The sequence below is a fragment of the Garra rufa genome, chromosome 5 (assembly GCF_049309525.1).
Source record: "Garra rufa chromosome 5, GarRuf1.0, whole genome shotgun sequence".
Lineage (NCBI taxonomy): Eukaryota > Metazoa > Chordata > Actinopteri > Cypriniformes > Cyprinidae > Garra > Garra rufa.
Window position 1 is genome coordinate 47441696 of NC_133365.1, and position 12121 is coordinate 47453816.

General features: G+C 34.0%; 2 protein-coding genes across 3 annotated transcripts in view; both read left to right on the top strand.

Annotated features, from left to right (window-relative positions):
• The first annotated feature begins 2326 nt into the window (after nt 1-2326).
• On the top strand, nt 2327-9631 carry figla (folliculogenesis specific bHLH transcription factor). The gene is made up of 4 exons (XM_073840106.1): nt 2327-2560; nt 5448-5597; nt 5812-5901; nt 9434-9631. Exons 1-4 carry the CDS (start codon nt 2327-2329, stop codon nt 9629-9631), a joined length of 672 nt encoding a protein of 223 aa, XP_073696207.1.
• A 2060-nt stretch (nt 9632-11691) lies between these two features.
• add2 (adducin 2 (beta)) overlaps nt 11692-12121 on the top strand; it is a 32398-nt gene continuing 31968 nt past the window's right edge. For both annotated transcript variants that reach the window (XM_073840643.1, XM_073840644.1), the window contains exon 1: nt 11692-12097. The gene's annotated coding sequence lies outside the window, so the exon portion shown is untranslated. The remainder of the gene's footprint in view (nt 12098-12121) is intronic.

The window sequence follows — 12121 nt, forward strand, 5'->3', positions numbered from 1 at the left end:
GGGTTGAATAATTTTGATTGCAACTGTAACTTTTCACTTCATAAAACATTACTAGTGCATAATTGTGATGTTTTTATCCGCTCTTTGGACTCCAAATCTGTTCTGATAAAGAAACACTGAGGGTGAGTGAATTCTCAGCAAATTTTTATTTTGGGGTGAACTGTTCCTTTAAGATTGATAATTGAATTGGACAATACTGTATTCACTCTCACGCCACTCCTTCAGATCATTAAAATGTTTGATGGACAGTCTGGTGATTTCTGGATCATCGGGTTGTCTGTTCAAAGAGTTGTGTTAGTCTTAGGTGTGGTTTTATGACTTTAACTGGAAAGTAATGAAGATGAACAGGATGTTTACACTGGATGGTTTTCAGACACTGCACTAATATAACCTGAACAGACATAATGAATGAACTTTGCTAGGAATGTTTCAAAGAATATTATGTACTTATTTATCTTCCCTCTAAAGTAAACCACATACTTAAGTATAAGTAAGTATAAGTATGCAGTGGGTAAATCACAGTGCATCACAAATGACTCAGCAGAAAAATGCATTTCCACTTAACTGGCTCATAAGGGATTTTTTTTTTCAAACAAAAATTATAGACGATAAACAAAATGTTTCCTGAAGGATAATGAGCTTATTTGTGTGCAAGTGTAATTATCATCAGTGAATATATGGTCATGACCAGTGACACTTATGAGATGCACTGTTTCACTAAATGAAGAAGTGGAGATAGATTTTGAAGTAGCATCTTTTACAAGATCAGAGGGGGAAAATGCAAGAAATAACAATCTACAGTATGAATTGAGCTACAAAGTTTATGCAAATGCAATCTGCTAAATTCAGGCTTGTATTTTGTGCTGCAAAAGTACGACCTTTTCAGAAATTGAAATTAGATGCCAATATTTAGTAAACAAACGAAAAACTTTTAAAATAATATAGACACTACCAGTCAAAAGATTTTTTTTTAAAGAAGCCTCTGCTGCTCACAAAGCCTGCATTTATTTGATCAGCAAAAACTGTAAAATGTTAAAATATTTTACTATTTAAAATAACTGTTTTGTATTTGAATATATTTTAAAATGTTTTTTATTCCTGTGATTAAAGCTAAACAAAGAACAAATTAAAAGCTTTTTTTAACATTATACACTATACACCATTCAAAAGCTTGGAGTTAGTATATTTTTTTATGTATTATTTTATTAAAAATAAATTATTTTATTTTTCTGTGGAAAGAAATTATAGAAATTAATACTTTTATTTAGCAAGGATGCTTTACAAGATCAAAAGTGATGATAAAGACATTTATAATGTTATAAAAGATTTCTATTTCAGATAAATGCTGTTCTTCTGAACTTTCTATCCATCAAAAAACCTGAAAAACTTCTATTCAGCTGTTTTCAACATAATAATAATAAATGTTTTTGAGCAGCAAATCAGAGTAGAAATAATTTCTGAAAGATCATGTGATTGGAGTAATGATGCTAAAAAAATTAGCTTTGAAATCACAGAAATAAATTACATTTCAAAATATATTCAAATAGAAAACAGTTATTTTAAATAGCAAAAATATTTCAGAATTTTACTGTTTTTGCTGTACTTTGGATCAAATAACTTTAGGCTTAGTAAGCAGAGGAGACTTCTTTAAAAAACATTAAAAATCTTTCGACTGGTGGTGTATAATTTATATAATAAAATAAATATTAAAATTAAAATATTATTTTGAATTTAGAATTATGATGCAACGTGAAATATAAATGCCACAATGTAGAACACAAGTGGCTATGAACTAACACTTAAGAAAAAAATACCCTTGTCATAAAACACGATTCAATCATAATTGTTTAGTAGCTAGTTAATGTTTTGGAATGATTAATGACATACAGCCCTTGGGACAACTTCTCCATTTGGTAACATGCCCACTGTCCCATTCAATTAAAATAGTTCTAAATCATGCTATTTTAAACACACCAAAATCATCGAAAGAGATTCAGTAGAGTAAATGTATTTAATTCAGAATATAAACTAAGCTGCTTTTACCCTACACTGCCATCTAGCAGTGATATTACTGCTATTGCATCTATTCATCTCAGGTGGTCTGCTCGGGAGAGGGTGGAGTTTGGCGCACAGGTGGCACTAGTTTGAAATAGATTTTTTAATCAGTCCGTATGATCAATTAAAATGCTTTATCTCTGCACACATATGTCTTGCTTTGACTGTATTGCATTAGATAATATGCTATGCTGAGCGACAGTCTTATTTAGCATTTTGAGAAAGAAAAAAAAACCACCACAATAATAATAATAATAACGATAATACACGAATGTCAGGTGACATGACTGGGAGAAAGTTCAGGGCTATAGTGGGTCTCATGAAGGTCCCGGAACGTGAGCTTATGGGCGATATTTTATTACGCGAAAGCGCTGAACCTTCGCTTCCCGTTCACGTGAGTATCGGTAAATTTGTCCGTTTGGATGACGGCCAGTATATCGATACGGAGGACCGGGATAAAGCTGTTAAGAGACGACAGCTTGCAAACGCAAAGGAAAGATTGCGGGTGAGTATGTGCAAGGTTCACCAGTCACCACAAGCATCATTTGTTCCACGTATTTGTACATTGCTGCCCTCTTTTGGCGAGTAAAGCGTTGTATGTTTGGATTTGTTCATTTTTCTGTACATTCCCAGTCAGTTATGGTGGTGTTTTACATGATTGAGGCATTCTATAAAGATGAGATTGAAAAATCCTGACCAAAAGTGATATATTTACCTTTTTAACGTTTGTTTTTGTCTCATTTCATCTTCAGTATCCTTCATTGACGGTGTCTCCACAGTAAGTGGGGACGGTTGCAACATTGCTTATTTCTTCGAGCAGGAATGAATAAGATACAGAGATGATATTCATACTGCTCATGCTTTATTGGCCCCTCGTACTTCCTGGAAGAAATCAGCCACATGTGATCATTCCTTCTACCAAAAATCATTTTCTTGTTAAAGTAATATTAATCAGTGCGTTCTTAGCTTCTAGTAGGCATAGCTAGCATGCGTCAATGATATGTTGTTAAGCTAATATAGCCTACCAATTTTTATCATGGCTATCACTGTAGGGACAGTTGCAACAAACTGTTGAAACCGTCCCAAAATGCTGTCCCTTACCACGATATTGATTTAAAAGCTTGCCATAACATTAGCCTACATAATTGTAATTTTATAATGATAATACTCAGGGGCGCCGCTCGCAATTTTGGGCCCTATGACAAAATATGAGTGTGGGCCCACCCACCACACCAAAGCAGATCTCTGGGGGCCCCTAAAGGGCATGGGCCCTTAGAATCATCCTAACTTACCCCCCCTTAGCGGCGCCCCTGATAATACTAATGAACCTCTTTAATAGTTAGTTATCTCTACTTTTTTTAAGTAAATTGGTGAAAAATCTACTTGTTACTTAATGTTTTTCATTTACTATTCTTTTGTTTTTGTTTTTTACAGCCAATTTACCTTATTAAAGACCCTGACTGTGCACAAAATAAAGAAATTGCAAAATTATATTTAAGAATTATTTAATTACATTTTATTAAGTCCATAACTAAGGACTTGGAATTTGTGGGAAAAATGCTTCCAGTTTTTATATGAAATCTTCATTTAACAAAATAAAGAACCATAAAATCACACAAATCAACCTGGGCACGTAACATTAAACTTATTTCCTCTCTTTTTCAATGGGCTCCGCTTCTATTAAGCTTCATTGCTTAACATTGGCTTCCTTCGGTCTTTTTGTTAACCTCAGCAATACATGTGAAGGTGTCATAAAGGCCTGTCTGCATTAGCTGGAACATTGTTCTCCTGCTGCCTTTACTCTATAGTATTTCCTTCCTCAATGTATTTCTTGTTTAATAATTATAGCTTTGATAGAATTAAATGTTAAATAGTAGATTTTAAGACTGACTAATGACCATGGATTTTTGTAATGGAAAATGATTTCTATTGTAAAGCATATGCACTTTCTGAATGGAAGCTCTCAGGCTTCCAAATATACAATTTTCAATTATGGAAATTAAAAAGTGTGTAATTAGAGAGACTAACATTAGCTGACTTTCTCCTTTCTCTGATCTGATGTATTGTGGCGCATTCACTTTGATTAGTCCATAATGGTCGTTCTCTATGATTCTGTGCTCTAGTTTATGGCATTTTAGTGTTTTCAGTTTACTGTAGTATTTTTAATTAAGGATACGTTGTTTTATATGCATGAAGGAAAGTGTTTATGTTATGTAATTATGCATACAGTTAAATATCTCAGATATTCAGTCACTGAATTTAATTCATTTATATGAACTACCAGTCAAAAGTTTTTAAACCTAAGATTTTTCATGTTTTTTTTTTGCTCACCAAGCCTGTATTTACTTGATCCAAAGTACAGCAAAAACAGTCACATTTTTAAATGTTTACTATTTAAAATAACTTTTTTCTTTTTCAATGTTTTAAAATGTAGTTTATTCCTGTGATTTCATAGCTGAATTTTTAGCATCATTACTCCAGTCACAATCTTCAGAAATCATTCTAATATTCTGATTCTGCTCAAAATATTATTATTATTATTATTATTATTATACTAGCTGAGTAGAATTTTTTTATTTTATTTTTTTTATTTATCAGGTTTCTTTGATGAATAGAAGGTTCAGAAGAACATCATTTATCTGAAATAGAAATCTTTTGTAACTTTATAAATGTATCTGGATTTAAAAATAAAACTATTAAAAAAAAAATTAAAGCATATTTGCTAAATAAAAGTATTAATTTTTATAATGTCTTTCCCCAAGAAAATAATTGTATTGATTTCAAGCTTTTGAATGGTATCATGTATAATGTTACAAAAGCTTTTTGCTTCAGATAAATTGACCTTTTTCGATTCATCAAAGAATCGGTTTTAAATATTGATAAAAATAAAAACTGTTTCTTGAACAGCAAATCGGCATGTTAGAATGATTTCTATAGGATCATGTGACACTGAAGTCTGGAGTAATGATCCTGAAAATGTAGCTCTGATCACAGGAATGAATTACATTTTAAAATATATTCAAATCGAAAACTTTTTTTTTTTTTAAATGGTAAAAATATTTAAATATTTGATGCTTTTGCTGTACTTTGGATCAAATAAATGCAGGCTTTGTGAGCAAAAGACACTTAAAAAAAAAATCTTACTGTTCAAACGTTTGACTAAGAGTGTGACTTTTTTTTTTTTTTTTTTTTTTTATAAAGAACTTTTCCTGACACTGACTAAATGAGGCAATTTTCACTTTGAAGTGACTGTTCCTGGCCAAAATGGTCTTGTTGTACCCTATTCTGATTATTAGAGTAGATCAGTTTGTTCCTCCACTCTATTTTCAGTCAAAGTGTTCAGAAATTTTGGCAGTTAGATGTGTCTTCGTTGTGTGTGCTGCTTTATTCAGGTGAGGAGCCTGAACAGCATGTTCTCGTACCTTCGGCGTATTGTGCCGGTGATGCCACGCGATCGAAAGCCTAGTAAAGTGGACATGCTGAAGGCTGCGACGGAGTACATCCGGCTCCTGTCAGCGGTGCTCAATCACACCTCTGCCACTGTGAGTTAAGGGCACAGCTGTGTCACTTATTCTGTCCTGAATTACATTTCGTTTCCTTTTGTACTGTAAGATGTAATAGGAACTGTTACAATTGAATGGGTGGTGTTGTGTGTTTTTTTTTTTTTTTTTTTTTTTTTTTTTTATATAGCCTATATATATATATATATATATATATATATAATTAATAATAAAAAATTTTTTTTTTTTTTTGCAGAGTAATAGGAGTGCGGATGTTTTGCTGGAGACTGGAATCAACTACTCCAGCTTGGAGACTGACTGTTCTGATCTCTGGAGCATGGAGGATGTGAGTTCTTGGTAATCGTTCCTTCCAATTATAAAAGTCTGAAATGTGTTTTAAGACTGCATTCTGATGTCGTAATATACGTTGTTCAGAAGTTGGAGAGGTTTTATTTCTTTAAGTCTCACATGCACATCAAGGCTGTTTGAGCAAAAACCCACAGTAAAATTAAGCAATAATTAATACTAAAAGTAGTATTGTGAAATATTACGATCTGAAATAATGGTTTAAGAAATATTAAATGTGATTAATTTAATTTTACTCAGACCCAAACTGGACCAAAATATGCAGTTCAGTGCACCTGCTGATTTTTGTAGTAAAATGTATTGAATTGAATTTTATTTTTATTTTTTTTTTTAAATAAAATTCTGGTAGCTTGTAATTTTTAAATCCCTGCTAAATCTTTATAGCAGTAAAACAGGCTACTGATACAATTTATCTAAATATCAGTTGTCACTCCTAAATCTTGAAATCTTATTAAAATTATATTTAAGTGATTAGTTTTATGATCAAAGCTCTGTAGTTTTTATTGTGGAGGACAGAATATTTAATGCAATACAAAGTTTTTGTTTTTTTTAAGCGATTTAAATACAAAGATTATTATGAGGTTCCTTGGCTCATATTTCAACATGATTTTTCTAGGGCTGCCATTAATGTTTTTTTTTTTTTCCCCAATTAATCTATCAACTAATTTATCGATTAATCTAAACCAGTCATTCCCAAAGGCGGGGTCCCGACCCACAAGTGGGTCGCGGGAGATTTTGTATGGGTCGCCAAGTCGAGCACTCTTTTTCAGTGCGCTATATACTCTTGATTAAAATTTATGTGTAGTTAACCTATTAGCCGCACGAGGGAGCTCGTCGTTTTCTTCTTCTGCTTTCTTTTTTTGTTGTTGTTCTTTAGCTGCGCTCTGCATCGCCTGTTTCACACATACTCCGTCTGCAGTGCTTATGCGTTGCGTATTTTTTTTCGCACCCATGTTAACGGATTGGAGCGTTCACACTGCACGCGGTTGCTGTCCAGCAGTACGTCCCAGAAGCAGTGCGTTTGCAGCAGAGTAGCGATCATTTCGGCAGAGTCTATTTTTTGCTGTGCTGCAAGCGCTGAATTAAAGTGACAGCGCATTGTTCGCTGTAAAAATGAACATGGATTGACACGAAAATGTCCCATAAATGCATATAAATTAAATCCACTGTTTCACAGTCAACACGTGGCTTTTTGGCTAGGTTTAAAATAAGCAAAAATGCATTTTTAAAGAAAAAGGGAACATAATACGTGCACTTGTCCAGGTAGAAAAGTTCTTTAAAAGGATTGTTTTTAATAAAGATTTAATGCGAAAGAAAAGCATGAGAGCCGACTGTTTCTGTCTGTGGTAAGTTTTAATTAAAATATTTTTTGATAGCCCAATTTTTAATTAAAAAAATGAAGCTATAGCCTCCCTATGTTGTGTTTAAATGTGTTGCAACTTGCTTGAGCAACTTAATATACAAATCTAGAAGTCAAGTGCATTGAATAATACGTTGTTTTTATTGAATTTAAACGTGAATATGTCTGTTATTGTATTAGTTTACTGTGATAAAAGAGGATCACAATGCTGAAAAAGCACTTTTTGATTTGATATCAAAATAACGGATAAATATTGTGTTTGTGGTAAACAACATTTTCTGCAAATCTGCAGTTTACTTAAATTAAAAAAAAAAGTGCTTTGTCAAATATCTGTATCTCTTTTAAATAGTTTAGTGGAAGCATGACCTTAAAAATGGTCATACATATTTTGTTAATGCATAAATTCTCTTCGTGATATATGAACTATATGGGCCTAATGTTTATTGGGTCACAAGGATTTATCGACTTTAAAATGTGGGTCCCCAGAAAAAAAGTTTGGGAAACACTGATCTAAACGACTAATTTCCCACAAAATAAAAAATTTACATAAGAACATTTTATTTAATAAAATCAATTAATTGGAGATGCTTTTGATTATTAACATTGAATGGAACCATTAAAATGAAATCCAGAAAAGTAATGTATAAGAATTTGGTAAAAATAAAACTCTTTAATTAGACAAGCTTATTGATTAAAAATTTTAATGTAACCATTAAAACAGAGTATAGAATTTTATTTGGAAATAAAACTGATTTCATAGTGCCCTATAATTGTATATTTTTTTTATGGTAATAAAAATAGATGTAAGTGAACAATAGCCTTTAAAATGACTTAAAATACATATATAATCCCAACAAGGCAATAATAATTCGTTTAAATAAAGAATCAAAAGCAAGAAATTATATGGTTTTATTGCACAAAACTGTTGAAGTGCATTATATGTACATTTAATGTACTATAAATGGAGCTAATGTAAATTACGCATTTGAAAAAAGGCCTGCAGAGGGCGCCAACGGCCAGACGATTGTTCACTTAATCTTTATTATTTGAGAAATGCTATAGCCACAGTACTTTAATGAATATGTTGACATCAAAACGTATAAACTCGTCTTTGTGTGATGGTTTAAACTTCTTTTGAAATCGCGATGAACACTTGGCATAATGACAAAAATATTGATGTATGTTCCTGAGTTTGCATAGGTTTATAAATGATTTACTTTACAACTATGATAAAAATGACGCACATTGCGTTCACAGAGGAATGTTATAATAAACCCAAACTCACAACAAAATGCAAAGATGGAGTTCGAGACGCTCCACTGTATGTATGTTGTTGTTGTTGTTGTTGTTGTTGTTGTTTTTAACTAAATCATAGCGTTTGTGAATTCACCATTATGGTTTTAAGTAGGTTTAATATATAATGCAACCTTGGAAAACAGTTTAATAATGTGTTTCATGGATTCTTGTCCATGAAATGCGCCAATTCCGTTTTTTTGCCAGTTAAAAATAAAAAAAAATCAAGTATTTTTAAAAACAGAGTAGTCGAATAGATCTGTATTTTTCATGATTAAGCTACTAGACTAAAACTGCTACAGTTAACAAGTAAATAAGAAAGTAAGCCTATGGACCAGACTTCCGGTTCATTAGCCGGAAAATAAGGAGAATGGCAATGCGCAGTAAATGGTAAAGGTTTTTGCACTACACTGCCCTCCGAAGGCAAAGCGCAGTAACTACACGTTTGGTCAAAATTGAGTTAAGGCTAAAAATGGACTTTGTGACAACTGTTTTGTCTTGTGGCAAAGTCTCCTGGTTCAATTTTGTCCTGTTTCAGAGAAACGAGAGTGTCAACATGTTTGACTAGCTGTTGTAAAAACTTTAAAGGCATTTTTCTCAGATTCAGTGTTCGCGTAGTTACTGCACTTTGCCTTTGCAGTACAAACCAGTGTAATAGTCATAATTAAGACGAACCATTTAAAACGATAATAGACACACCTATTTGAAACCTGAAGCAGCAAAACGATACAGTGGGCTTTGTATGGTTAATGTCTTTCAAGACAAATTTAAACTTTTTAAATGGTAGTGGTTTTGGTTAAAAGTTTTCCTCTGTAATCGCATGCTGTCACTGTAGCAGTCGTCTCCATCTCATTCTCAGGCCTTGGAGTCACCGTCAAGTCCTTTTCTGTGTGAGGGGGTGAGCGTGGCTGCCCCATTGGTCACCATGGCAACAGGAGCTGATGATGACATTGATCTCAACAACATGACAGTGCAGTGTGTCGTACCGATGTACATTGTTCAGGTTGGCTCCGAACAAACTGTGGTAACAAGTACACTCTCGTCTGAAGTGCCTTAGGTTGACTTGAATCACTGACATTTTTCTTTATGTGCCTCTTAATGCCAGAATCATTTGTGTCATTTGTCTGTAATATTAGTAATATTACTAAAACGTGAAATGTCAACCAGGATGAGGATTGATGGTTGATTTTGATACTGAGCTGTCATGAGACTTTGTTTTATTTATTTTCTCAGAAGTGCCAACTCCATTAAATATGGGGAAAAATTATATAAAGTTTATTTTGAGTCTTGTATGCTTTATGGTTCACAAATGTGAATAAAATGTAAATTATAATTTTAATGTGTTTTAACAGTTTATTTTTTTTCCCCCTCATTTTTACCAAATATTGTCCTATTCTGACAAACTATACATCAATGGAAAGCTTATTTATTCAGCTTTGTATACATCTCAATTTAAAAAAAAAACACACACCCTTATGACCGGTATTGTTGTCCCAGGGTCCAATATAATTACACAAAATGACAAGTAACACATTCAATTAAAATTCACATTCACAAAATAGTTTCTTGTAAAACGTCCTCCAATAATCTGTGTTATTTGCATGTTGGAAAACTAAATGTTGAAGATTTAAGTGGTACATGGGTTGATGGCAAGGGTATTTAAGATTTAAAAAGTCATAAAATTTATGTTGATCTCATATCTGAAATCATGAATTCAATATATTCAATATATGTAAATTCAGCAATCTAAAAGACTTTTGTACAAAGTGTAAAATTTACTAAAACAGAAATTTGACTTACACTTTGTTGTTTTTTCTTTATGGTTGTTTTAATTCACCCTGCTGAAGAAAAAAAAAAAACAGCTAGAACCAGCCTAGGCTGGTCTTGGCTGGTTTAAGCTGGAAGTAGCTGGTGGTTTCCCCGCCTGGGCAGCTAAGAACAGCCTGGCCAGGCTGAAAAAGTGGCCAAAACCCCTCTAAAACCAGCCTGCTGACCAGGCTGGTTTTGGCTGTTTTCTTCACCAGGGCAGAGCCTTGGACACAATTTACTTAATTTTTCCCTGTGTCCGTAATGAGTAGTCAAAAACGAGTAGTCTTTTAAAGAACTATTTCACTTACTCCTGTGTCATCCAAGATGTTGATGTCTGTCTTCCTTGACCCTGGTGGGGAAAAAAAAAAAAGCAGGCTGGTTCTAGAGGGGTTTTGGCCACTTTCCCAGGCGGGTCAGGCTAGGAAACCACTAGCTAAAACCAGCCTGGCCTGGGAGACCAGCTACTTCCAGCTTAAACCAACTACGACCAGCCAACCAGCCTAGGCTGGTTTTAGCAGGGGAGTCAAAAAGACATGAAGGTTTTGAGGAAAGCATTCCAGGATTTTTTTCCAACAGGTTAAAGGTCCAAATTGCAGCTTCAGAGGGCTTATCTAGCGAAACAATTAGTTATTTTCTATAAAAAAAGGTCTATATACTTTTTTTAAAACACAAATTCTAGTCTTGTGTTTTAGTCTTGTTGTTCGTTTGTATTTGCGTGGTTCATTCTTCACCTGTGTACTTTGGTTCGATAGGGCACTGGTGACAAACTCCATCCCATTTTCTCCAAATTCAAAATCGTCCCACGTTGTTGTTGTTTGCCTTTTTTGTTAAGGGTGTTTGACTTTCTTTGCACATTTGCTTTGTAAACTCTGGGTGAGGTTGCCAGGTTCAGCTAGTGCAAGAAAGCATTTGTGGTTAAAGTATATACATTTTTATTTTTTGTAGAAAATGACCGATCGTTTCACTGGGTAAGACCTTATTTCTCGTCTGGGATCATCTAGAGGTCTTTGAAGCTGCATTGAAACTGCAATTTGGACTTTCAACCTCTTAATCCCCTTTTAAGTTTAAAAATCCTGGAATGTTTTCCTTAAACCCTCAATTCGTTTCGACTCAAGAAATATATCATCTTGGATGACACACGGGTTCGTAAAATATCAAAATATGTTAATTCTTGAAGCGAGCTAATTCCTTTAAGAAAAAGCGGGAGTTTTTCCCACTCAATTGTTCGTTGTAATATTATAAAACCACCAGCATGTGGCGCCAGTGGCCGCGTCTTTAATCCGCAGCTGCATCATTCAGCATGAAAAGGCATCCAGAATAAATCATCTGCGCTCCGATAAATCCACGCTATTCACTCCTCCGCGGTGGAGAAACCTTCCTACACTCTTCGTTTTATAGACGTGTGACAGTGTTTTTCCTCTACAGTCGAGCAAACTCAAGTCTTTAGTGAAAATACTCGCAGGATGTGGATGTAGACAGTGGGGAGGTCATGAATCTGGCAGGCGTGGTCGTGGGCTGGTCCAGCCTGCAATAAACGTCAAAAAACAGAGGGGATGCGAAGCAAAAAACACAGACCCAAAACAATACCATTCATACTGGGAAAACAAGCCTAATTATCGATTGCTAGGAGGACGCGGCTGTTTTGACACATTGCGTTGCAGATTTCATAGGACGTCTGTGTGCGGAAAGGACAAAGAGGAGAGGATGTTGTAAGGTAAGCATTTATTCCCTCGTTTCA

Bases quoted from the DNA above. Each gene is read 5' to 3' on its own strand.
- figla (XM_073840106.1), top strand. From the start codon at position 2,327: ATGTCAGGTGACATGACTGGGAGAAAGTTCAGGGCTATAGTGGGTCTC. The intron at 5,598-5,811 runs GTGAGTTAAGGG...TTTTTTTTGCAG, and splicing joins TCAATCACACCTCTGCCACT to AGTAATAGGAGTGCGGATGT. The intron at 5,902-9,433 runs GTGAGTTCTTGG...TCTCATTCTCAG, and splicing joins ATCTCTGGAGCATGGAGGAT to GCCTTGGAGTCACCGTCAAG.